The sequence below is a fragment of the Naumovozyma castellii genome, chromosome 9, assembly GCF_000237345.1.
Source record: "Naumovozyma castellii chromosome 9, complete genome".
Classification (NCBI taxonomy): domain Eukaryota; kingdom Fungi; phylum Ascomycota; class Saccharomycetes; order Saccharomycetales; family Saccharomycetaceae; genus Naumovozyma; species Naumovozyma castellii.
Window position 1 is genome coordinate 412919 of NC_016499.1, and position 26480 is coordinate 439398.

General features: G+C 36.2%; 12 protein-coding genes and 1 non-coding gene across 13 annotated transcripts; 5 read left to right on the forward strand and 8 right to left on the reverse strand.

Moving 5' to 3' along the window:
* Positions 1 to 332: 332 nt before the first annotated feature.
* NPC2 (sterol transporter) lies at positions 333 to 845 on the reverse strand (the record flags this gene model as incomplete). The annotated part of the gene is made up of 1 exon (XM_003678183.1): positions 333 to 845. One exon carries the CDS (start codon positions 843 to 845, stop codon positions 333 to 335), a length of 513 nt encoding a protein of 170 aa, XP_003678231.1.
* Positions 846 to 1224: 379 nt separating this feature from the next.
* SIT4 (type 2A-related serine/threonine-protein phosphatase SIT4) lies at positions 1225 to 2160 on the reverse strand (the record flags this gene model as incomplete). The annotated part of the gene is made up of 1 exon (XM_003678184.1): positions 1225 to 2160. One exon carries the CDS (start codon positions 2158 to 2160, stop codon positions 1225 to 1227), a length of 936 nt encoding a protein of 311 aa, XP_003678232.1.
* An 893-nt stretch (positions 2161 to 3053) lies between these two features.
* Positions 3054 to 3296, reverse strand: MRPL25 (mitochondrial 54S ribosomal protein mL59 MRPL25; the record flags this gene model as incomplete). The annotated part of the gene is made up of 1 exon (XM_003678185.1): positions 3054 to 3296. The coding sequence occupies one exon, from the start codon at positions 3294 to 3296 to the stop codon at positions 3054 to 3056; it is 243 nt and encodes an 80-aa protein (XP_003678233.1).
* Positions 3297 to 3675: 379 nt separating this feature from the next.
* On the reverse strand, positions 3676 to 4248 carry PAC10 (tubulin-binding prefolding complex subunit PAC10; the record flags this gene model as incomplete). Its single annotated transcript, XM_003678186.1, has 1 exon — positions 3676 to 4248. The coding sequence occupies one exon, from the start codon at positions 4246 to 4248 to the stop codon at positions 3676 to 3678; it is 573 nt and encodes a 190-aa protein (XP_003678234.1).
* A 488-nt stretch (positions 4249 to 4736) lies between these two features.
* Positions 4737 to 5831, forward strand: NCAS0I02250 (uncharacterized protein; the record flags this gene model as incomplete). Its single annotated transcript, XM_003678187.1, has 1 exon — positions 4737 to 5831. The coding sequence occupies one exon, from the start codon at positions 4737 to 4739 to the stop codon at positions 5829 to 5831; it is 1095 nt and encodes a 364-aa protein (XP_003678235.1).
* A 366-nt stretch (positions 5832 to 6197) lies between these two features.
* On the forward strand, positions 6198 to 6734 carry NCAS0I02260 (uncharacterized protein; the record flags this gene model as incomplete). Its single annotated transcript, XM_003678188.1, has 1 exon — positions 6198 to 6734. One exon carries the CDS (start codon positions 6198 to 6200, stop codon positions 6732 to 6734), a length of 537 nt encoding a protein of 178 aa, XP_003678236.1.
* A 152-nt stretch (positions 6735 to 6886) lies between these two features.
* NCAS0I02270 (uncharacterized protein) lies at positions 6887 to 8308 on the reverse strand (the record flags this gene model as incomplete). The annotated part of the gene is made up of 1 exon (XM_003678189.1): positions 6887 to 8308. One exon carries the CDS (start codon positions 8306 to 8308, stop codon positions 6887 to 6889), a length of 1422 nt encoding a protein of 473 aa, XP_003678237.1.
* A 275-nt stretch (positions 8309 to 8583) lies between these two features.
* On the reverse strand, positions 8584 to 10959 carry MDM20 (Mdm20p; the record flags this gene model as incomplete). Its single annotated transcript, XM_003678190.1, has 1 exon — positions 8584 to 10959. One exon carries the CDS (start codon positions 10957 to 10959, stop codon positions 8584 to 8586), a length of 2376 nt encoding a protein of 791 aa, XP_003678238.1.
* Positions 10960 to 11273: 314 nt separating this feature from the next.
* Positions 11274 to 11347, forward strand: NCAS0Itrna14V. The gene has a single exon. It is a non-coding gene; the product is annotated as a tRNA-Val (tRNA).
* Positions 11348 to 11605: 258 nt separating this feature from the next.
* On the forward strand, positions 11606 to 13096 carry ATG42 (carboxypeptidase C; the record flags this gene model as incomplete). The annotated part of the gene is made up of 1 exon (XM_003678191.1): positions 11606 to 13096. The coding sequence occupies one exon, from the start codon at positions 11606 to 11608 to the stop codon at positions 13094 to 13096; it is 1491 nt and encodes a 496-aa protein (XP_003678239.1).
* A 196-nt stretch (positions 13097 to 13292) lies between these two features.
* IRA1 (GTPase-activating protein IRA1) lies at positions 13293 to 22370 on the reverse strand (the record flags this gene model as incomplete). The annotated part of the gene is made up of 1 exon (XM_003678192.1): positions 13293 to 22370. One exon carries the CDS (start codon positions 22368 to 22370, stop codon positions 13293 to 13295), a length of 9078 nt encoding a protein of 3025 aa, XP_003678240.1.
* Positions 22371 to 22972: 602 nt separating this feature from the next.
* On the reverse strand, positions 22973 to 23986 carry BMT2 (25S rRNA (adenine2142-N1)-methyltransferase; the record flags this gene model as incomplete). The annotated part of the gene is made up of 1 exon (XM_003678193.1): positions 22973 to 23986. The coding sequence occupies one exon, from the start codon at positions 23984 to 23986 to the stop codon at positions 22973 to 22975; it is 1014 nt and encodes a 337-aa protein (XP_003678241.1).
* A 219-nt stretch (positions 23987 to 24205) lies between these two features.
* MAK5 (ATP-dependent RNA helicase) lies at positions 24206 to 26401 on the forward strand (the record flags this gene model as incomplete). The annotated part of the gene is made up of 1 exon (XM_003678194.1): positions 24206 to 26401. The coding sequence occupies one exon, from the start codon at positions 24206 to 24208 to the stop codon at positions 26399 to 26401; it is 2196 nt and encodes a 731-aa protein (XP_003678242.1).
* Positions 26402 to 26480: the final 79 nt, after the last annotated feature.

The following is a 26480-nucleotide window of genomic DNA, read 5'->3' on the forward strand; positions in this document are numbered from 1 at the left end:
GAGAGCCCATAAAAGATAATTGAGTATACCGGGCACCCGTTTGCTAACAGTTTAGATATACTCCCTAAAAGCACAAAAGAATAACTATAATCCAAGTACCTGGTTAAGAACTGCAATTACTAAATTACAGAGATTAAAATTTTTGAGTTATTTTAAAATGAGAATTAGCATTGATGTACAACAGACTAAATATGCTATCTTAGATGATATTGTAAAAATTAATACAGTGTAGAATAAAAAAGTTAGTTTGGTTCCTACTGGTGATAGTGGTTCCGCTTTCAGATATGATATTAGCAAAGGAGAGTGAATTTGTCATCTCATCGATCTAGCGATCAATATGTTGCCGGGAAGAGAACTTCACCAGTGATGCAGGTAATCAATTCATCATCCACAGTGTATGCTCTAGCGGAAAAGATGTACCTTCCAGGAGGTACCTCAGCAGGGATATCCACACTCTTTGCTAAATTATATTTGCCTGGTTGGACGGGACAACGTAGACCTTCCACATCTTCGTCTTCCAACATATCACAAAGATCAAATGTTTGTGTTAACAACTTTATATAACCCAAACGTACTACAATATCAATATATGCACCCTTTTTAATTTCTTTAAATGCCTCCCCTGAAGCTGTGATATTCAATTTGGAGTTTCTCTTCGGTGGATTTGGGCTCAAATCTACATTTTCAATGTTGAGTATTTGTCTTTCGTATATATCACATTGATATAGGGGTGAATCACCGTGGATGGGTCTCCTGTCAGTAGCAGGTGGTCCTGGTAGTATATTAGCTCTGGAGAGAGTTGTGTAAAGGGTCAAAATGGTAACAAATATGTAAGTTAGCTGCATATCTGAGTTCAGTAGTATGCCAGTCTTAGTCTTGTGGTACTTTAAGTTCCTAAATAGGGATGATGAGAGGTTGTAAGTCAAGTGGTTGCATTGTTATACTGAAGTGGGTGATTCCTTATCTACGGAGAACACCGCGAAACTTAAAATTGTTAGTCAATTAATTAATTGATTGATTCTATATTCATACATTAAAAATACAAAGTTTGTTAAATAAAGAGGTAAATTATTACTGGTTTGTGTGTGTGTCTGTGCGTGTGTCTTTTTCTTTGGTCGTTTGTTCATTATAATTAGTAGTGATGGTAGTGTTGTTAGATATAAAATGTCAGGTCCAATGACGGAGGACAGGTTTAATATATGCATGTGTTCTTCCGCCGATGGCTCATAAGAAATAACCTGCTCTTTGATTGTTATGACTCACAGCAGCTTCTTGAATATAATCATCCGGTACTGCAGAGAATATCTTAAATGTGGGTTCCAATTCTTCATCCACTTTCATTACACTAGCAACGTTCCCACATCTATAACAGTAATTGGGAGCGGACCACACGGTCACCACGTCCTTTTGAGGGAAATGGTATTTGAAACCCTCCATGACCAATTGATGTGCTCTTGCTATTAAGTTCAACCCGTTAACATGATTAAATTCCCTGGCAACTTTACTACCAAATAACCAACCTGCACCACGAGGGGATACTTGCCATGCTTCCACATTATCTGGATCACTCCACAACAGATCTGAAAACCCACCTTCATGAGGCACTTCTTGAGCCCTTGATAAAACTCTGATTTGATCCAGCATTCTAATTTCTGGAGATAACCCACCGTGAACACATAATATTTTCCCATCAATTATAGCAGCCAAAGTTAAAAAATCGAAAACTTGACAACAATATTTCCATACTGTGGTGGACCCGTATTTGTTCAAACATTCCTCATAGAACCCATACACTTGTGTAATTTGTCTCGATTCATGGTTCCCTCTCACCAAGGTAATCTTGGATGGATATTTGACTTTCAAACACATCAATAACGTGAAAGTCTCCAAACTGTAATACCCTCTATCAACGTAATCCCCCAAAAAGATATAATTAATCTCATCGGGAAACCCACCGGAAGTTCTAAATAGTTCCAGCAAATCATGAAATTGTCCATGAATATCACCGCAAACAGTCACTGGAGTCTGCACGGGTTGAATATTACTCTCTTCCATCAACAGCTCCTTCACCATCTCACACAGCTGTTTCATCTCGTTCTCGGTCAAAGCCTGACATTTCTTTATGGTTTCTAACCATTCGTCCGGTCCTCTCACTGCCATATCCTTTATCGTGTTCTGTTATTATTCTTTGGGATTGAATATTATTATATTGGAAGCGTTCCTTCTGTTTCTTTCGTCACCCCTGAGTTCGCCTGAATGCAATCCCTAGTAATGCCCTGATGCCTCTTTGCTGATTCACGTAGCAACCTAACCGACCATTGTCATTTACAACACTTGAATGGGTGAATAGACTCATTTTGCCAGGGATCTCATTGCTTAGCAATTGCGCTATAAAATTTTCCACCACAGTGCCGGGTAACAGCCACCATTTTGATTATTCAAATAACTTCATTTATAGTAGTATTTTATTCAATAGTCGATGGAAGGTAAACTAGAGGGTAGTTGGATGCACTTAGCATGTCGCAATTGGCCCCCCTTCTGACCAAATTGCACCACCAACAGGTGTCCATCCAATTGCGGAACAACACGACGATCTCAGGGCTGGTGGAATCAGTGTCACTTCGCGGTAAGAACGTGACGTTATCTGACTCTATCATCCAGCTTCAGGGCGGTATAACGGCGTCTTATGTGAATATTCGTTGTGGGACGATACGGAGGATTATACTTCCTGATTCTATAGAATGGGATGCGGTTTCTCCTTCGGATCAATTGCATTTGAATCAATTGCGAAGAAGTGGACTCGTTATCGATGATCCTAATAGGAAGAGAAGACGTGATAGAGATGAGGACTCATACAAGAGAATAAGACGAGATTTTTGACTTGTGTGCCACAATATATATAACGTTATATCTGTTGCATTTCAAAAATTAGTGTAATGTCCACCTCTGCTTTCATTACGTGGTCTATGGAATATATATATAGTTCCCTTCTTTAGTTATTTATTTACAAAGTCATGCTTGCATGTCATACGATAGACATGTAAGTTAAGCAATTAAACCCAGTTTCTTTGGTTCTCTTTGCTCTTTCTTTCCAGTCTCGCAGCATATTTCTTACCCTTCACATTTAGAATCGTCTTATCAGCGTCCTTTATACCCTTAGCCATCTTAACCTTCTTGGCCACCAACTGCAACTCATATTTATGACCCTTGGGCAACAGTACACCCTTCATGAACTTCTTATTCTCATATTTATCTTCAAAGAACAGTTTCTTCGTACGACCCTGCGATGGCAACATATCTTCAATACCATACCTCTTTGCCAGCTTGTATACATCACTCAATCTTCTCAGTGAGTATCTGGGACTATGAAAAACGCCTGTGATAGGGTTTCTGTTGGCAATGAATGGGTTTGCCTGAGGGGAGAATATCGACGTGGGTTTCGTGGCATATTTTACAGAGGGCGGATACTTGATAAAAAAAGTTCTTCAGTTTTGTTGGTAGTTGATCAAAGTATTTAACAGCGTTGGACATCTTGGATTCTCTTTATCTCTAGCTTAGTGGCAAGCTTTCAAGTGTGTGATTGATGTTTCTAGTAAGGTTCGATTTTTAACGTTTAACGGATCTTCCGCGTTATGAAATTTCTATCTATCTTATACAGTAATTTGAGTATTAACATTAAATCTTTAATTGCTTGGTACCCTCTTCTGCCTTCTTTAGGGCCTGTCTCCTCTCGACGTCCCAATTGTATAATCGGGCACAATTTACTTCCATAGTTGTGATGTTCTCTCTCAAGAATTCCACATCTTCCGTACAAACTTCCAAATTCTCCTTCGCATCAGCTAACTTCTTCTCCAGTAGTTCAATAGCCTCATCTAATGGGTACTCTAGCATAACATCCGCACCGAGCCACAATCCAACTTTCAAATCTTCTCCCGTCTGAATGACAGCTTTAGTAAATAACGTGTCATTCAATTGATAATTCGTCTCTAACGTTCCGTCTTCTTGCAATTGTAAAGTGTGACAAATTTTCAAAGTGTTATCAATATCAGGGATTCGGGTCTTCAATTGTCTCACCGTAGCCATTTTAGATTCCTGCATGAATTTATATTTGGATAATCGTTCCTGGAATTTATTGAAGCATAATTCAAAATCATTAGGATCCTTTATGAAATCCTCCACTTTCTCCACAAAGGGTGCCGAGGGAATACCTCTAGGGTTTGTTTTTGTAGAATTGAATAATGTGTCCATGCTGTGCACTTGCTTGCTTGTCTCCCTTTGTATTTCTATATATCACAATACACTTGCTATTCTCTTCAATAAACCAAAACTTTTTCCACTAATGGAATTTCAGTCACGTGCATGCGTCGCCAATATACAATATACTATATTATATTATATTTCACTATGTATGTAAGTTACTGGCGTTTCTACCTCTATACATTTACGGGTGAGCTAAGTGAGGTAAAGGTTCATGATCTCTGGATACCCCTAACATTCGAGCCACAGGCTATTTGTTCTTCCTCGTGAGACAGTTGCCGTGTCACTAATTTAGCCTTAACAGTCTCCCTTTATTCATTGATTACCGTAAATACAACAAAACAAACAGATCTGAACATGGTCCACCAACCATGTATAAAAAGGGTCCCAACCCTCCCCTCTCAGATCTGTATTTGCACTTGAGTTCGTCCCTTTTAAGTCACAAGAAATAAAGCTACTAATTACTAAATCAAGGCAATATGAATAAACCCATCTACAACAAGATACTACTCACCATCCTCATCCTCTCAGACTTGGCAACAGCGAAATTCAATATCATGAATCCAGAAAACACGGTAACCAAGACAGAAACGGTAACTGTCACAGACAGCCATCATTCTCACGAACCAGCTCAGGCAAAGAGAGGAGGTACTTGTCAATTCCCCTACTATCAAGGGATGGTAGCCGTCCAAAAGAGTGGATCAAATGCCGGTTGGGCCATGCATGACGACCAGCAATGTTCATATGGATCATGGTGCCCCTATGCCTGTGAGTCCGGTCAGTTGATGGGCCAATGGGACCCCTCTGTCACTTCATACTCGTATCCCGGATCCCAAAATGGTGGCTTGTATTGTGATTCCAATGGGAAATTGCAGAAACCTATTAGTGATCATGATTATTGTTATCAGGGGAAGGGAACCGTCTCTGCGGTGAATAAGTGTGGCGGTGGATCCGTTTCATTCTGCCAAACTGTCTTGCCAGGGAATGAAGAAATGTTGATCCCCACTTTGGTGGGTCAAGGAAGTGAAGTCACTTTGGCGGTACCAGGAACTGATTATTGGGCATCCACAGCAGCCCATTATTATATTAATCCACCGGGAAAGGGTGTGGATGATGCATGCAAATGGGGGAGCACTTCTGAACCATGCGGGAATTGGTCTCCATATGTGGCAGGAGCTAATATGGATGACAATGGGAATACCTTTGTCAAGATTGGTTGGAACCCTGTTTATTTGGAACAATCATCCCCTTTTAAGGACTCAAAGCCTAGCTTTGGCGTCAAAATCACTTGCGATGATCCATCACAATGCGATGGATTAGATTGTTCCATCGATCCTTCAGTTAATGGGGTAAACGGTGTTAGCAGTTCAGAAAGTAGCTCAGGTGCAGGAGGTGGTAATTTCTGCGTGGTCACTGCAAAGAAGGGAGCCAAGGCCAAGATTGTAGTGTTCGATACAAGTGGTGGCGGTGGTGGAAGTAGTAATGCACCAAAGCAAAAAAGAGAGATATTTGTCCCACAAACGACTGTGACTGAAACAAGAACAGCATGGGTCACTTCAACAAGAGTCGTTTGAATCAAATTTCATTCTTCTCTTCGCATTTTTTTTTTTTGACTGTTTAAGGTTCTTAGTATTTTACCAGTATAACATTTTTAAGTGTTCGTGGCCACTCACGATAATATCTAACACACACATAGTTTTATAATGGACATATCTATTATCAGAATCATATCAATGACATTGACTATCGAATATATATACGGAGATAAACGGCGGCGATAGACGGACTTTGTTTTTGTTCAAATGAAAAATTCCAAAGGGGGGTAGAAATATTTTTGACACATTTAAACTGAATAATAGTTAGATCGTTCAATTACTGTCAATTAGGTTCTCACTTTGAGTTTCGTTTCATCACCAACCACCAAGCAAACCACTTATACAATGCAATTAGATCAAGACCTGTTAAGCCAATTGAGTCTCCGTGCTGTCAGTTTGGAAGATTTAGAGGCCCTTGAAACAAAGACTTACTTATCCACATTTGATGCAGATGATGCATTCCAATTAGGTACTTTCATTAGAGATACCGTAAGAGAATTGTATCCAGAAAAGGCTGTCTCGATCGATATTACTCTGCCAAACGGACATTGTTTGTTCAGAAGTGTAAGTCGTAATGGAACTGCCTTTGACAACGATATGTGGATTAAGAGGAAGCAAACAACAGTTTTCAGATTTGGTCATTCCAGTTTTTATATGGGATGCAAGAAGGGAGACACACCAGCAATTGAAAGGTTTTTTGTCGATGAAAAGGAATACGCTTTCCACGGTGGTGCTGTTCCAATCTTATCATCCGCTGTTGGTTACCCAATTGCATGTTTAACAGTTAGTGGTTTGAGACAACATGAAGATCATTTGTTGGCATTAACTTGTTTAGATGCGTATGCCAAAAATAGCACATTGGAGAAATTAGAATTGGATTGAGGAATGTATGTTTAAAGTTCTTATAAAATATAAAATAAATGATATATGTATTTCATACAGATGAAATTATGAATGATTGAATGTATGTGATGGCAAATAATTCATATTTTTTAGTTGCTGGTGTATTTTTCTAGTTGTACCATATAGTTTATCTAGGGTAAATCTGTCTCTGGAGTAGCGGTATGTGGGGCATTGACGAAAAACGGTAGGAATCCATTTAGCTTTGTCTTTTCAATAATCTTTTTTTTGGCCTCTAAGAACCAATCAAGAGTCTTGGAATTGTTGTGAACCTTGGCAGAAGGATATCCACTCTGATCCATCTTGGAAAGTTGACTCCTCAATCTTCTAAGTAATTCATCGGAAAATTGATCTTTGCTCTTTTTTTGAGATTTGGGTATCTTTTCTTTCTGAGTAAATATACTGCTGGATTTGTTTTCTATTGTTCTCCAAGGGGAATTTGGATACAGCTCCACAGGGCTTTCCAAATTACTCATCGTACTGTTTGTAGAATCCTCCATTGACGTTTCAAATTCAAAATCTTCAAAAATCTTTGCTGCCTCCTCGTATCTTGCTGTACAAGAACCACAAACGATCTCCTTATAATCTTTTGTCTCTTGAATTAGTGAACTAATTTCATAAAGTGGACATTCACAGACAACACATTTCTTTAATTCAGTTTTTATCGATAAACCCTGCAGGTATCTATCATCTGATGTTGAGGTATGCGACTTCATAAATCCATCAACTAAATTATGAACAGAATCTGGAATCATTGAATTTTGACCTCCCAAAAGCGAATCATCAAGACTATATTCTTCTTCTAATATATGCGGTACCAACATCATTGGATTGCTTGCAGCATTATTACTAGGTCGTCTTAATTTTAAAGGTATATGGTTATCGTTTCTTTTCGTTAATTTTGTTTTCAAATCAGACATAGAAACCCTTTGTTTGGCTCCATTCTTCCTGGCATTTGGGGTAATATAATCTTCAACAAGGATTATTGGTACGTCTTCTTTTGAATCATCATGGTTCTGTATATTATTCAAATCTTGGACGGCGTAACTAATGTGACGATTAGCTCCCGTATTATGCACTCTAATTTCTCCCATAGGATTCAATCTTGGTTTTTTATTGGTAATTCGTTCTTCATCATCTACTGTATCTCGTGGGGGTGCAATGGGGAGACTTGTGAATTTATCTTCATCCAATAAATCTAACTTTGAAGACTGGTATAACTTAGATGGGACTTTAGGTTTAGCTCCAATCAATTGGGATTTCCTTTTTCTCACATTAATGAGTCTACTTTGCCCAAATTGCAGGCCTGAACTTGTATGTACTTTCCTCTTAGAAGGTGTACTATTACTATCAAACGTAAATTCCTTTCTTTCCAATTGCCATTTCAAAGGGATTGCATTTTCATTCTTTTGTATTATTGGGGTATTTAATGATTTTTGAAAGCTATCATTGGGTATAGTGGGTGTATTATTATTATTTGATGATGTGGTAGAAATTAACGATAACGAATTAGTATCCAATGGTTCAAACACCCTAAGTCGCGAAAGATCATCCATAGTATTAGCAAAAATTGGCAATTTTATCCCGTAAAATAGTATAATGCTCGTTTCCTGGGATGGTAAGGGTGAACCTTTCTACGAACTTCTCCCACAGATAAACGTTTATATCTTTAATCGTATATCTGAAAATTTTGAACGGGGTTTATACTCTGTTTATCCTTTGCCGCTTCGGGAAATTCGATGATCTACTCTAAAAATATTATATATACAAAATATTATATTTAGCTTATTATTAGAAAGTCCTTTCATCATCAGTCAAGGAATGACAGATATCATAAATTCCTAACGTTCTTTTGCACCGTTAATAGGGAATTTTGAAGTCCAGTAACCCCCAATGGCATGAAGCCAAGAGGTTTCAATAGTTCGGAGTTTCCCGAGTTATTTAAAGCATCACAAGCTGCTGTTAGCTTCAATGAATATGCCTGATACAAAGAATCACATGATTCCCTCAAGTTTTTAATGGCCTCTTTAATCAGTTTCTTGGTTTCCTTGTCTTTAATTCTCTTGAAGCCGTCTAAAGTTTTCAAAGTGGAAAGCTTCATTAAGTACGTATGTGTGAGCTTCCAACCACTTTTAGAGTCTGCTGGAATTGATGTGTCTTGGAGAAAAGAAAGTAAGTTTTTACCGTCATTCTCATATATATCATATATGACCTTAAACGACCAAACTTCGGCCTTCGTTAGAGAGTTGGCAAGAACGTTCTCTAAAGATAAATCTTTGGATAGATTTTTTAAGTATTCATCTACCATGCTACTTTTCTTTCCGGTAGGGATACACTCAATCATGAATTCTTTGACGCAATTTAGCGAAATCCATTCATCGTTGACTTTCAAATAATCTAAAATATCGGGTAGATTTTCATTCTTAATGTCATTTCCAAAAATAGTCCAGTCTCTATTATCACTCCAACCTGTGGATCCCATAAGTGCTAATTTTCCCCAATCTTGATGTAATTTCTGTAACAAGGATGCGCGCTTATCATTACAGAGTCGTGACATTTGCAAGACTTCACAAGTCTTCATCCATTTTGAACTCGATCTTTCCAATTTGCTTCTAAATTCAAACATACCCAAAATTTTGCAGTATGCCTTTCTTTCAAATGATATTTTCAGAAATTGAGGAACTCTTTCTAATGAAACGTCATAAAGGGCGCAGTCTTCTTTGAATGTCTTATTTAAGAAATCATCTTGCTTTGAGGGGAACAATGAAGAAAATCTGGTATAAATAAGGTAGTTCATTGAATCATTTTGGATATTTTTCACCTTGAGGTCCAAGTAATGAGAATATGCTAGAGGAACAAGGCCAAGGTGCATGTAGATTGCGATGATCCATGTTTTGGTATCATAGTTATGAGGGTCTTGCATTTGATAGTTTTCTAACAACGAAAGAGATAGTATTATATCATCCAAAGTGGGTTCATTCTTCAATAAGACTCTTTTTACTAATGCTAATATAAAAATGGAGGATTGTGAGTAGTCAGTCTTTGACTTTTCTGATAACGAATCCTTATGTCTCTGGTAAAAGTCAATTGGATCTACATCTTCGAGTTTTAATTTGAAAACGTTGGAATCATGAATGACATCTCTCTCAGTAATATTCTGCATTACATCTTTCAAAACATCTTGGTTTATTTGTTCCTGATAATGTAACATGTCTACTGCACAACATGGTTTATTATGGTTTTTTCCAAATAAAATAAAAGTGATTTTTTTGGAAACTTCTCTAGTAAACATAAGATCACATTCTATTCTAGCCAATCTTGAATTTCTTGAGTCCCCAACAAGCTCATCAATTAAAGAAAGTGCCTCCTCCTTAGTTTTAGCTGTTTCTTTGGCTGCATGTAATAATGATTTAATAGCTTCAAAGTCATCTATGTGCTTTAGAATAATCTTACAACATTCAAACAAAAGTTCTGGATTTCTATCGTTCAAAAAGTTCAGTATAAAATTTTTCAAATACAAATCAACAGATTTAGATAATTGGGGAACAATTAGGTTAATCAGTTCGTTAATCTTCTCCTCATCATTTGGAAAGAGTTCCTCTATTAATAGGCCAAATACAATTAACTCTTGATTTGATTGGAATGGTTTAACGTTGCATAAATTTTTGTAAGCCAATTGAGGCAAAATTTTAGATTCTTGTTCAGTAACCTTATCATTTTGGAATTTAAAAAGAGCAATTACACATAGTGCATTCCAGAAGTAATAATTTCGAGATGGTAATGGATTCACTTCTTTAAACTTTACCATCTGAAGACTGGATCTTGCCATGTGATTAAAGTGGAAATCCTCAAGGGCTTTTTCAAACCATTGGCTTACCAGTTCATAACTGGTATATTTGAAGTTGGCAGCTTCATAGACATGTAGCGCTTCCTCATACCTCTCCAATTCGATGAATAATTTGTGTAACAAATCTAATGCCCGTAGGTCACTGGTAATAAGAGAGCCATTAACTCCATATAGGTTTCCTAGATCTTTCTCATAGTCAAATTTGGTTGGAGATTGTTTGAACTTGGCATATATTTCTAATGTAGATATGTATGCCGATTTGGGGAATTGCCTCTTCAAAAGAGCAATCTTCTCGTTGCATTGTTTAAAATTCGACCTCTCAATGCATTGAAAGATCTCCTCTTCAATTTTGGAAGACATCCTGCTTGATGATAGCTCAAGTGATTGTATATTCTATTCCACTATCTTCAAGATTAAGATGTTTTAGTTGGGAAACTTCAAATTATGAATTTTTCAATGAAAAAAAAAATGTTGCAAACGATGAATAACTTCTTTAAGTATTAACTAATAATCTCCCCTCCTATCCTCGAAGAAGCTGCCAACAGAAAGGAGTTCATTAATAGGAGATATATCAAATTTTAATGGATCAATCTGGTTTATTTACCAAACGATATTTTTCCTGATGGGATCCTACATTTAAAGATAATTTTGATTTACAAAATCATAATTAATATGGTTTCGTGGTCTAGTCGGTTATGGCATCTGCTTAACACGCAGAACGTCCCCAGTTCGATCCTGGGCGAAATCAATTAATTTTTTTCCACCTATAAAAACCTTATACTTCACTTTTGATGTAATGTTGTAATTAACGTCAAGAGTAAACTTTATTTGCTCTCTCATGTTGGATTTTCCTCTCCTGTACGTACTGTTTAATGTTCTGAAAAGCTTTGACTCTGTTGAACAAGGGTTGCGATGATCAGAAAAAGGAAACTGGTCATCTCAGCGTTAAGGAGCATGAACAATATAATTCAATACAGAGAAATTAACGTCAACAATATTTTATTTGATGAAGTTTTCGAGTATTTTTTTTGTGCTAAGTTTGTACAGTACATTTATTTCATCGATATCATGCATTTCACTACATGAATGCTTTCTATCCTTACCTGATTTGAACTTTCGAGAGATTCCAAGAAATCTTTACCAGTCACTCATTCCAAAGAAAGCTTTGACAGATGCTGATTCTACTCTAAAGATTCAGTCCTCTCTGGACAACGATTATTCTTTAAGACTAAGAACGGTGGATCCGGCCAAGTTAGGCATCGACTCAGTAAAACAATGGTCGGGATACCTAGATTACAAAGATTCTAAACACTTCTTCTATTGGTTCTTCGAAAGTAGAAACGATCCAAAGAATGATCCAATTATACTATGGTTAAATGGTGGTCCAGGTTGTTCCTCCTTTACTGGATTATTTTTTGAATTGGGTCCCTCGTCAATTGGTAAAGACATGAGACCAATACATAACCTATATTCGTGGAACAACAACGCATCTATTATTTTCCTAGAGCAACCTTTGGGGGTAGGCTTTTCATATGGTGATGATAAGGTTAGTTCGACTAAGATGGCTGGGAAGGATGCCTATATATTCTTGGAATTATTTTTTGAAGCTTTCCCAAATTTAAGATCAAATGATTTCCATATAGCTGGCGAATCGTATGCCGGTCATTATATTCCTCAGATTGCTCATGAAATTGTGATAGCAAATCCAGATAGAACCTTCAATTTAACCTCTATAATGATTGGTAACGGGATTACTGATGCATTAGTTCAAGCAGATTATTATCAACCAATGGCCTGTGGTAAAGGTGGATATCCTCCAATATTAAGTGAACGTAATTGTGAGAAAATGAAGGGGTCCACATCACGTTGCCACAGTCTGAATGAACTTTGCTATAAGAGTAAATCAAGTCTACCATGTATCGTGTCGTCGACTTATTGTGATGCAGCATTGTTCAAACCATTTGAAGAAACTGGTTTGAACCCATATGATATTAGAGGACCTTGTGAAGATACCTCTAAAGATGGCATGTGTTATTTTGCGATGAAATACATTGAACAGTATATGAATTTCCCTGAAGTACAAGAAGTACTTGGTTCTGATATAGAGAGTTATTCTGGATGCAGTGAAGATGTATTTGCAAGGTTTGGATTTACAGGGGACGGAAGTAAACCCTTCCAGCAGTATGTTGCAGAATTGCTAAATGAAAACATTCCTGTCTTGATCTACGCTGGAGATAAAGATTTCATATGTAATTGGTTAGGTAACTACGCCTGGACGAATGCATTGGATTGGAAGGATAAGTTTAGCTATAGAAACAGTCCTTTGAAGAAATGGACACATTCAGAATCTGGTGAAGAACTAGGTCAATTGAAGAGCTATAATAATTTTACGTTTTTAAGAATATATGATGCCGGACATATGGTTCCATATGATCAACCTGAAGCGAGTTTGGAAATGGTAAACAGATGGCTTTCTGGCTCATACTCTTTTAATTGAGAAATATATAGATCTTCAAAGGCTAAAGTATTTTATTTCTACTTAAATAATGCCAACATACCTTTATATAAATAGATACTTGAGAGTATTCGGTCTCATGTAAACCAAATTATCAATATCTTATCTAGAAACATTGTTTTTTCGTAAATTTCAAAAGTCTTTAATGCTTAACTATATAAATAATCTTACAAAATTTTTATGTGAGCATTCTTGCTATAATTTTCGTCATGATCTTCTTCCTCTGGTAAATAACATTGCTGTGATCTTTTATTCCCATAATAAGATCAGAATACATTCTACTATATGTTTGCACAGTTAGTACGTTTGATAGGCCCCGTGTTTTCAGCATGGTTAATGTTTCGTCATATATTTGGTCTAAACGGTCGTACTCAGGATAGTGAACCAAGAGCTCAATAATTTCAAAGAAAACAGACACACAATCTGAAGACTGTTCTAATGATGACAATCTTCTTAATTCCTTCCTCACAAGAGGGTAGAATCTAAATAAGCAACTTGGGTTCTGTCTTAACAAGTACCGCATAATTAATGCAAACCTTAACTTGCAGGGTTCATCAGAAAATGAACTGACAAATATCAAGGCGCCTTGATATAGGGAAATATTGGCATAATCTGTATCTGAGCACATCCAGTCTGCTAATTCCTTGGGGATCTTATTTACATCATCAAGGTAAACATCCTCTGATTTAAAATCAATAGTGGTCAAAAAGTTTGAAACTGCGTCTGATCCATTCAACAAATAATAGAATAGAAGGTAGCTTAAGTGAGCCATGTGTGATGGTGTTAATTGATATTCAAAGTAACTGTTCTTCAGAAGTGATTCTAAGAAATCAAGTGCCGTTCCTTTCACAACAGGAATTGACAAACCTCGCGAGATAAAAGCCAAAAAGATGTGTGGATAGTTGGCAAGTGACCATGTACTATTTGTGAAACCTTCAATTTCATATAAAAGTGGTTTTGCAAATCTTCTTGATTCCATAATTCTAGCTGCCAGCGACTCCTGACCTTCCTTTCTGTTTTTGAAGTGTAGGGAGAATATTTTCTTCAAACAGTTCATCATGAGTATTAGTCCTCCCTCAAAAACAACGGGATGAGGGGATTCGGCAAAAGTTGTTGCAAACCAAAACATTTTACCCATCAATTCATCCGAAGGGTCTAATCCTTCAACACATTTGGTATACGTGAACACATGTGCAATGACAAGGAACATTTGTTCGTCATCAACAACTGGGGCTGATATAACTTTCATAGTCTCAGCCAGTAAATCTTTACATAACATTGAAGAGGTGTATGACTTTCCCATGATTCCAAGTATCATAATGGCACGAGCCAAAAGAAATGAATCATGGTTAAAGATTGAATCCATTAAGTATTTTTTATACTTTGTTTTCCATTGAGCTGCCTCAGATGTTGAACCATAATCCATTAATAAAACCATATTTGTTGTAAAGTGTTCTAAAATACCAAATTTATTAGCAAATGATGAAGCACTAAAATTAGGCAATACTCGTCCCTTTTCTTGACTGAATCCTGGCATGAAGTTTATCTTTTGGCGAGAAAATACCGCACAAACTTTATCTAGCATTTCTCTGTTTTTCTCTGCTAAGGTACCATTAATAATCAATGAGTGACAAACATTCATCAACAGCTCATGTAATGATGCTCTTACTTCAGTGGGACCCACATCAATTAATAATGACACGATAAAAAGTAGTTCTGGTAAAAACATTTGGGCCAATAAGGGAGTTTCAAAAAATAGGGAGACACTTATTCTTACAAGGATTTTAAGTTCAGACCAACTGTGTGTAGACACCTCCAATTTCAGGGAAGGTAGAAACGATTTAATAATGTACATTAGTTTATTCACAACCTGACATGCAACTTCAACGGTTGGAAAACCAGTTAATAAAGACACGGCATTTTTCCATTCTCTACTCTCCGAATCTCTGTCTAATGAATGGTTAATGACTTCTTCAACCATAATACTGGTTAAGCGACCATCGACCGCAAGTAAGAACCATATTTGCTGTAAGTATATAGCTGTAAAGTCTGGTTCACGAACAGTCAATTTAATGAGCGTACGGATGATATGAGACGTGAATTCAGGTCCCTCCTCATCATCCGCAAGGTATACACAAGTGAATAAATTTGGAATCCAATATGATAGACACGAAACGATTGTTGGTATATGCGCATGTGGAAATTCGTTGGCATCTAGTGCACCTAACATATATTTCCAAATATATGGAGTCAGTTGTGGTGATGTTTCGGCAATTGTAGTTGTAATTTGACATAAGAAGGTCGTAGTATCATCTGGAACATAAACTTCTGGGGACTCATGCAAATGTGCACCAAAATTCAAGTTGAATGTGTTTTGCGTTGCAACTAATAAATTGTAGGAAATGTTTTTAACAAGGTGATCCTCGTTAAACAAACCAACAAGAATAACAAGGAAAAGATGTGCAATAATTTCGCTTGTGTCCTTAGCTCTTTGTTCGTCACCATCTACTTCCGAGCGAATATGGGACTCAGTTGTAGTCATGCTGTAATCATCTTCCAGTTTCGTCTCCGCATAATAAAACATCTTGACAATTTCTAAGTACTTGGCACTTGAAAATATTAATCGTTCATCATCAACAAACCCTAGCGTAAATTCAGTAGAATCTCCTGTTATAGACGAAACATCAACAGAAGATAACGACGAAATCTCGTAGACATTATTATACTTTATATCAAAAGTCTTGTCCAACCCGTCTATTGTAAGTTTAAATCCTTGTTCTATTAAGACTTGAAAATACTTATTCCCAATCTTTAGAGAAACAGGGGTAAAAAGCTTCTCCGATTCCTCGTAAAGTTTAACATCATGTAACGATACCCGAACGTCCTGAAGAACTTCCAGGCTTTGGCCATTTAATCCTAGTTTCCTTACTGCTGCAAGGTCGGTATTACTATTAATAAAGTGATGTGGTACTTTGAATGTGACATATGGATTATCAGCCTCAAGCGCAGGTTTCCAGTAGTACTCAACAAAAGTACTGTTTACATTCAGGAAATAACATCCCAAACAGTTTTCTAAAGCTTCATCTGGAAGAATACTAAAAAATAGCGCTACAAGCTTCCTACAATCAATCTTGTCAGCCATAAACGAGGTATAGTCCACCATCAAATAGTGAGATGAGGACCAAAATTTTGAGAATTGTTGAATGACCTTAAAGACAATTCCTTCTAAATCTAAACCCTCTTGTAAAAAGTCATTGAAAGTCATAGTGAAAACGGGAACACCATCAGTAGATATTGATTCGTGGACACATACTATTTCAGACCTGTCCATCCTCAGAGACCTAAATGCGGATCTACTCATAAATTCATATAATTGTGGATGGTCTTCCATATGTTCTTTAACAAATGTGGGGATCCCATCCTGTACTTCTGATTTAGGCTGGCCAATTGTTCCTAGAGTCTTGTCAACTTCCGAAACAAATTCTTTCAAAAACTTGAAATCATCAAAGGACTTCACTGTACCTAAAATACTTTTCCTAAATTCCAAGTCATACTTGTATAGGTAACGGTGAAGGAAATCATAGTCAGTGGCTACAATATCAGTATCATTGTGTATTTCTGGGTGGATAGTGCAATTCGTCTCACAAAGTTCTGTCAAAAAGGTTGTTATCTTTGAGCTACATTCTTTTAGTAATTCCGTTTGCCCATTAAGAGCAGGCCATTTTACGAAAGTGTCTGCTCCATTTGCCATATTCTGGATAACTTTTGCCAATGTTATAAATGGTCGTTTGTCCCTAGTATGTGTTAGAATTAAGATATTTTCCGAGTCTGGACTTACTAATGCCGGTCCTAAGAACCTTAAAAACACAAAGGAGCCGACAGCAACGTACGCATAATCCGGGAATTTCTCTTTAACAGCTTTATAAATGGTTTGACATATGAGTAGTAACTCGGGTGGGAAGTTCGAGGCAGACTGTGTTATCAAATCTACCAGTTTGACAAGATACTTCGCAAAAAGATCGCATTGAGCTTGAGATTCTTTTTCATCTGGAGAAATCCTCTCTATATCAAAGAAGTCACCGCTGTCGACTAGCTCTTGTAAAACTGGGCGTAAAGTCTGGATTAAATAATTAGCACCCTTTGTCCTAGAATAAAGAGATAACGCACGAGTAGCACAAGTATTTCTTCTTAAAACTTCCGCATAACGAGACGCCTTCTGAATTTCGTCCTTAACCAAATTGGTAATAAGGATGTGACCTGCATTTCTAGTCTCAAAAGCATTAACTAAACCAGCAGAGAGTCCGTCAATTTCGTTAGCTGGGCATACCGCTGTCAGTGGATATATTACATTTGGATGTTCAATGAAGTATTTTATTAATTGATCCAATGCCTCTATCTTCATATCATTGGTAAAGTTCTCCTGAGTTCGATAACTCTTAACAATATTTATAAACACCTTAAGAAATGCTACTCTAATATTTCGGTCCTTCGAATAACCCATTGGTAAAGTATATTGTAAACTTGCATACACGTTTGAGTTGGATAAGTTGGTTAGTGCTAAGATGATATTCTCATTTAAAATGCTAATCTTATGCTTCAGTAACACAGGAAATTTATCAACATTGGTACTCTTTTCAAGACCCTTTAACAAAATCGTAAAATAGTTCCCAAACGCAACAGAGGTCATTTTGTTTAATTCCTCTCTTGAAGTAGATGGTGGTACTTCTAAGGGTACATTTTCAGTTAGGTATGCCAAAGCTTTCGAGGATTCAATAGAAGTATCAATATACAGAAAATCGACATCCCTTTTCTTGAGATCCATTTCACGATGAGGTTTGTTGAGATTATCAAAACCATAGTCTCTGTCAATGGTTAACCTAAACCAGTTTGTTACCAGTTTCAACCACTTATTTTTCAGTAAGAAATGGTTTTTAATACCCATAATTTCCTCAGCACTTTCCATCGCTCTAAACATTTTCGACATTTGTATTATTGCCTTATAGTATCTTGCGGAATAATCTTGAATGCTTTCCACTAATTCAGTTAGTGCATCAATGAGTTCGATTATATCTGGTGAGAATAACACTAGAACCCCTTGCTCATCTTCACGTTTCAATATTGTACGAAGAATGATAACAATTTGTTCCAAAAGAACAAAAGATGTATCTTCTTGCTCGGCTGAGGTTAATTCCGCTGTTTTCAAATCCTTGACTCTAGAATTCAAATTGTTAAATAGTAGTTTGAATGACAATGGATGCAATTCGATACTTAAAATATCTCTTGCGTTCTCTCGTGTTAGCAAATCACTATTGTTGAGCCATAAACATTGTTTATTGACGAAAAAGTTCATATGATCAACGAGATCCATTCTAAACTCGTGTAAATATGGGAAATCACGAATTTCACGCCCTATTTCACCGATTGGGAATAATATACCTGATATTGAAGCTAAGATTCCGGCTAGACTTCTAAAATCACCAAGTTCCTCTTGAGTTAGCGACTTGGTATTAGAAAGGGAATTCCACTTTTTGAAAATTATATCCATAGTTTCCAACAAGATAGAATCAGGACGTGTGATATGTTTCAATATGTTATTTCTTAGTCTTCTTTGGAAAGCCACTGAGCCAGATGCAGCATAATTATCTTTTGCCATTGCTTCAACAAAATCGATATTATAAATGCAGGTTAGATCGATTTCCCCAATATTCCTTTCAAAAAATCTGATCGCTTGTAGAAATTCTGCATACCCCAGCTTGGCTAATCTTGGGATATCACCTCTATTGTAATATAATGAAATAATAAGACTTCCTCCTAAGGTCGCAGTCAAGAGTGGGAAAGTAATCTTTTCTGTTGCACGCAGCGAATCAACAGTGTTGGAGTTTTCAGTTACCTTAGCCAGATGCTGCCTTACATTCATAAATTTCACTATAATATCCAAGATAAGTTCTCTTTTAGAATTTGGCAGCTTCAAATCGAACAATGCTGCTGAAAATAGAGTAACTGTGTAGGTACATAACAAATAATAATCGTTGATGGTACCTGGAGAAGAAGAACTTTCACTAAACTCCGAAATATAATTGATTAGAATATCCATAAAGGATTGTGCAGTAGATTGCAAGGTCAGATTTGTATCAATAATTGCAACAAATATTGGTTTTATGACATTTCTAAAATCCTTTGATAACCACGTTGATTCTATGTTTTCACGATGAGGTAAAATAAAGAAATTTGTCATTCTTTTAAAAATACTGAAGATATTCATCATTATTTTCCTTGCATCATCATTCTCACTAATAGGACCCATTAATCTCGTGTCTGCAGAACTCATGTTTCCCTTATTCATAAACTTAGGTAAGCGTTCATCTGATGTCCTTCTTGATCTTGCATGAACAGGACGTGGTGATTTGATACTCATTGGTAAACCCGTTGAAGTTGTTGAAATAGGTGAGGTTGAAGATAAAATATTTTGATCCCCCTGGAGTAAAGAATAGCCACTTCTCATCAAATCAGATTCACCAGAAGGAGATAATGGAAATCTTCTTGTATTATTTGTATGTGTAGAACCCGGGGATATAAGACCAGGAGGGTTATATGTTGGAGTGGTAACCAAGTCAGGGAAACTTTGATTATTTTGTGCACCATGAGTCAGTGCCGGTGTAATTGATTTTAGTGAATTTGGTGTTGGTGTACCCGTCTCTGCTATTTCGGCCACGTCTGACACACTAGAAGTTGTTGAGTTCGCTTGGCTTGTGGGAAAGATAGAATGCAAATCCCACAATGTCTCGCCAGTGTTCTTACCAGAAGTCGATTGTGGAGTAGTGGCTTTTGAAGAGGTGTGAGGATTGTGGACAGGCAACTTTTTTATCTTTGATAATGTTCTACTTTTATCGAATTTTTCCAAAATTGTACCATCCAGTATGGAGAGAATTAAATTTGTTACCCTTTCATCAAAATATGGGAATACCTTCAATAGAATATCTGCAATTTCACAAAATAAGGACTTGAAAAAGATGGATATATCAATGGCAACTTTTTCTCGAAGTTGTTTTGTACTTTGTAAATGGAAAAATACTCTGAAACCCTCTGTGTACAGGCAGAGTCTTCTCAAATCCAAAATTTTCAGTTCGTTGTCTAATTGAAGATGCCTTAATAGACTATTACAGTCTAATTGTAAACCAGATGAAAAATATTCTAGTTGTAACTTTCTGGAAATTATAGGATTCTTTTCGATACAACTTGTAATGGAACCATTTGTGGCAGTCTTCCATTCTTTCCCTATATCTAAATTATGACCCAGCATTCTGAAGAGTCTTCTGGAAAATACAACAGAAGGTATTTCGTCATCCAAAAGGGAAATTGATGAACTAATTGTCATTAAGGACAAAACAGTTCGGATACTATCAACTAAGGACACATCTGATATTACTTGTGAACCACTTAAATTTTTCATTAACATCATTACAAATTTTTTCATGCCATTACGTTTTTTAGTAGATTTATTAGATTGTAATGACGTGAATTTTTTAAACCCATGGGTTATCGATTTCATTTGAGCCTTTTCATTATTCATACTGCTAGAGGATGCGGATTCCCATGGACTAGAAGATCCTACACTTCCAGATGTACTATAAGGTGATGTATGTCCATCCGATCTGCTTGCATCTGGAATATTTTTGAATGTGGTCATATTCATTTCTTCGTAAACATCTGTATCCAGCAGTGTTAATGTTAATAAGAATCGTAAAATTGAAAAATGCGTTAATAATTCAGATTCATCTGAATTGGCATACAATTCAAGAACATTTTCCAGATATGGAGTAGATGTATCATTAGCAAAACCTTGACTATCTGTGGTATTTTGACTGTCAAATGATTCATCTATATTTACTGATCTTTTGCTGGAATTAAAAGAAGAAAGGTCATCATTTGATAATGGATGAGGTGAAATATGTTGTCCTCCAACATCATGATTTGACGATTGTGAAGGAGACATTGGAAAAGAACGTAGCGGTAGATTTGTGCTTGCAACTTGTGGCGATATTGGAGCTGAATTTATTGATGAACTCTCAGTATTACTCTCATTGCCAGTATTAACTGGTGATTCATTTGAAATATTAATTGAAAGATGTATGCCATTATTACGATGAACATTATGATCATTATAGGCATAAGTCAATAGATTTGATACGTTAAATGTATTGTAGATATCTTCAAATAGTGCATTAACGTATTGAGGTATCAGTCTTAGAACTTTATCACTTCTGACTTTACTACTATTTAAATCCCTGTATAATTGGATGTATTCATTTGGACGAGCCATTATCCATAGCATAATAGATTTGGAGGCATAATCTAATAATAAAGAATGGAAAATTGTTCTCTTCATGTTACCTGAAAGAAGTCTAATGGTATCCAAGAAAGGAGCCAGGTTATAATTTGTTAAAAACATGCAACCGAATAAATCTAAATGTTTCACAACCCCTAATTCGGTTAATGTATGAGAAATTAATAATGGACCCGTAACTCTAATCTTGACATATTTGTTAAATTCCATAGGATTTGAAGCTGCGCTAAACCTTAATAGATAATCAATTGTTACATCAATCTTTTGACAGTAGGAGGGGAATTTCCTCTTCTTTAAAAAATTTTGATAAGTTGGTAAAATTTTGGAACTTGGGATTGTACCTGTACCGTAAAGGCTATGAGACATATTTTTCAAGACACGCAAAGTTCTTGAATTAAATTTAATCTTATTACAAATAAATATAAGTCGGGAAGCTGTTGCGGACGCTATTGGTTTCGGAGGGATCTTATGGAACCCAGGTCTATGGGTTGAAAATCCAACTAATAGTCCTGAAAATGTTTTCTTCTTTTGTTTTTCAAAATCTTTCATTGTTTCATGTGCAAAGTCTGTTGGATCTTCTATATATTCCCAATAGAACTCTGCAACATCACTCAATAGTCTCAATAACACTAAGATAGAATGTAAAGCATCATTAGTTATATTATCTGAAGTAATTTCTTCATCCTGTAGGACTGTATCGATAGCATTCAGATGTTCTTCCACCACTGCATCAAAATGGCCGGATATGGCCAGGTTTAGTATGACAGATCTACAGGAAACAAAGAATTGATCTTGTTCAACTTGTGAATATGTAGTTAAAGTGGATTCTACCGGTAGAATTGGGAGGATTCTGTCAAAAAGTAGGTGTTTCACCAGCGTCATGCCGATGTCATCATTGTCTGAGGTATCCATTGTGTATCAATTAAGTTGGAACTTAGTGTATCTTCGATTAATCTATGCAATGAAAAAAAGTTTCAAGTAGTTGTTGGAGTTGTATTTGTTCTTAATTCACCATGAAACTGCAGAGTAAATGATTCCTGTATTCTGCACTGCTTCCTGGTTCAGTTTTCTTGACAACCTCTTGAATGATGATGGCTGATTGGTGTAGTTTGTTATTGTTCTATTGTGTACGTTTATCAGGAACAGGGATGAAAATCGCCACTTTCATGAGAATGGGAACGTATTTTGTTGCAAATTGGACACTCTAAGCGGGGAAGCATTCCGTCAAAAAACTGTCAGCCCTATTCCCAGAACCCAGAACCCTAATTTATGGCGTTGTTGGGGAAATTGGGGCTTGTGCTATCTCTAGCCGGGTAATGTTAATTATTTGTATGGGACTACTTTTTCTTTTGGGTTTTTAGTTATTTCAAGAAGAGGTCTAAATACAGAGATCCGTCAAAATGCCCTACCCATGAATAATAACAATTACAGGGCCTCCAACCCTAATCCATTGTGCGTGTCAATTAACCTTTAGTGTTTTCTGGCGTCAATCATATATACATACACATATATATCTACTGCGGTAGAATGATGCTGAAATTATTCATCTTGGGACCGTCACGTACCTTTAATTTCTTATAGAATTGTTTTTTGTTGGCTTTGCCCTCGTCATTTTGACGCTGGAAAAGGAAATAACACACTTTGTTGGCCTCGTGGTATTTCAATTGATTATATCCAAGCGTCGACATCAGAGATTTAAAAATTTCAGCATTCATGTATCTAGAGTTGCTAATACATGGAAGAGGGAGTACGACGAAAAGATAGCCCTCTGTTTTCAAAAATTTGGTAAACCTTTCACACATTTGGCCTCTCTCTAATGGTGTTGGTACAAAATTCAACACAAGGGAACAGGAAATTAAATCAAATTTTCCCTCATTGTTCCCTGGAAGCGGTCTTTTCATAAAATCTTGTCGTATAATTCCCTTGTCATTATTCAAGTTGTTTAGATCAATTCTAATGACCGGATTGAAAATACCGCTTGTTGATATCTTATTTTTAACACTTAATGATCCAATCTCCAGGGCATTCATTTCATTGTCTTTACTCCTCCCCAATTCCTTCATCCATTTTATTAATATTCCTGATGAGTCTCCTCCACGGTTAGTGTCCTGCCCTATTTGGCTAGCCATTTGATAGTTTTCCAATCCACCTTCCAGTTCAATCTCTTTCATCACATACCCAAGGCAGAGAATAAGCTCATTGGTATTCCATTTTTCGCTGGTAGCTTTGTTATCTATATGTAGTAGTTTTTCTTCAATGTCCTTTTGTCTTTCTTTATGGTTCCGCCCAGTATTATATTCTTTCTTCGATAAAGGTACTTTGCTTAAAAAGGCATTTATATTTTTAGCGTTTCTCACTTCATCATTATCAGATATTTCGATTTCCAAATATTCGCATATATTTCTTCTTTTCTCGATCAAGAAATGAAACCTTCTGATGACTTTTCGAGCCTTCGCTGGTTTAATCCTCTTTATGTTCTTTATGATATTCTTACCACTAATGGTTTGTTTCCTCCGTGATGCAAACATTGAGCTACTATTACCTGTGTATGTTGTTTATATGCTGAATCGCTAGTTTATCACTTGATGTATGTCTAAACTTCTAAGCGCCAAAACTCATTCATTATGAAAAATTTGTAGCGAGACAAAAAAAAAAGTTAAACGTTAGATGATCAAAAAATTTTCAAGCGATGAGCTTAAATTATTTTATATACATTAAACTAATTGCGAGAAGAGAGATAGATAATCATGGGTAAAGAATTAAAAAAAGTTAGTGCTTCTCAGTTGAATTGGAAGAAAGTGGATATTCCAGATACTTTAGATGATTTTGAGGGTTTTTTCGGTTTGGAAGAAATCGATGGTGTTGATGTTAAAATTGTGAATGGCCAAGCACAATTCTTTGCTAGAGAAGAGCAAACTAGTCAGAAGACAAAAAATTCAGATAGTGTGGAAGATGAAGAGCAAGAAGGTGATGAGGAGGTTGAATTGATTGAATTCAAAAATATGGATGATTTAGAAGAAGGTGAGTTAAGCTCTCCTGCTTCATCTGACGTGGAAGATGAAGACGAGGAGCCAGAGGAGGAGACAGAAAAACCTTCTACTGACGATGACGAAAAAGCTGGTGCGAATAAAGATGTACTGGAAACTAATTTCTTTAATTCGAACTTAGATCTTGAGGATGTGGCGTCTGTTGATTTACCTGACTGGACTAAACTAGCAACGTTCTCCACTACTATTATGCAAGGGTTACAAAGTTTGGGATTTACCAAACCCACAGAAATCCAAGCTAAGGCAATTCCATTTGCTTTGAAAAATGAAGATATAATGGGGAAAGCATCCACAGGTTCAGGTAAGACTTTGGCTTACGGTATTCCAATACTTGAAAATTTAATAAAAACTTTCGGAAACGATTCAAACAAGCCAATTGCATTAATTTTCACACCAACAAGAGAATTGGCTCAACAAGTCACGAAACATTTACAAAATATTAGTAAATTATTTCTAAAAAATTCTCAATATTCCATTCTCTCTTTAACTGGTGGTCTTTCCATTCAAAAGCAGGAAAGACTTTTGAAATACGATAATAGTGGGAAAATAGTAATTGCAACACCAGGAAGATTTTTAGAGTTACTAGAGAAAAACAACGAATTAGTCGAAAGATTTGCCCAAATTGATACCTTGGTCCTAGATGAGGCTGATAGATTATTACAAGATGGTCATTTCGATGAGTTTGAAAAAATTCTGAAATATTTAGGTCAAAAACGTAAGGAAATGAAGTTGAAAAATACTTATTGGCAAACTATGATTTACTCTGCTACTTTTTCTATTGATTTGTTTGACAAATTAGCAAATTCTTCTTGGAAGTCAAACAAAAAAGTTAAGCAATACGATAGTGAAATGGAAACCGTTCTCCACCACTTAATGAATAAGATACATTTCAAATCCAAACCTATTCTTATAGATATGAATCCAAATCAAAAAATAAGTTCCCAGATCAAAGAATCGTTGATTGAATGTGCTCCTACTGAACGTGATCTTTACTGTTATTATTTTATTACAATGTTCCCAGGCACTACTTTGATCTTCTGTAATGCAATTGAATCAGTGAAAAAATTAAGTGTCATGTTAAATATCTTAGGTGTTTCATGTCTCCAAATTCATTCTTCTATGACCCAAAAAAATCGTTTGAGAAATCTTGAAAAATATGAAGAACAATCGGTCAAAAATAATGCATTAGGTAAAGCCACCGTTTTAATCGCCAGTGATGTTGCCGCCAGAGGTTTGGATATTCCAAATATCAAGCACGTTATACATTATCATTTACCACGTTCTGCTGATGTTTATATCCATAGATCAGGTAGAACAGCACGTGCTAATAATGAAGGTGTTTCAGTTATGGTTTGCTCTCCACAGGAGTCGATGGGTCCACTAAGGAAATTAAGAAAAATTTTAGCTAATAAAGCTGAAGCTAATCCATCAAAGAATAAAAAGTGGCAAAAGACAGTGCCATTACTGCCAATTGAGACAGATATTGTGTCACAATTGAGAGAAAGAACACGGTTAGCAAGTGAACTAGCAGACCACGAAATGGCTTCCTCTTCTTTAAGAAAAGATGATAATTGGATGAAACAAGCCGCTGATGATCTTGGAATTGATATTGACTCTGATGATGAGGATAAAGACAGTATTTTGCACAGAAGCAAAACTAAGAAAATAAATAAAACGATGGGGAAGGACGATGTGAAATATACTAGGGCCAAACTAAATGAATTGTTGCGCCAAAATCTTCGTACAGATATGAGAAAAAAATATCTGACTGGTGGTCTTTATAACTTGGCAGATGATCTTGTGAAAAAAAGAGGACACAACACAATTATAGGGCATGATAAAGTGGATGCACTGGAAACCATAAGGAATAAGAAAAATAAGAAGCAAAAAAAATAGTAATCTTATTAATTTAAGCATATATAAGAGAGATGCAGCGATTAGGTTTATATAATTTTTAACTAATCAAATTGTAAAT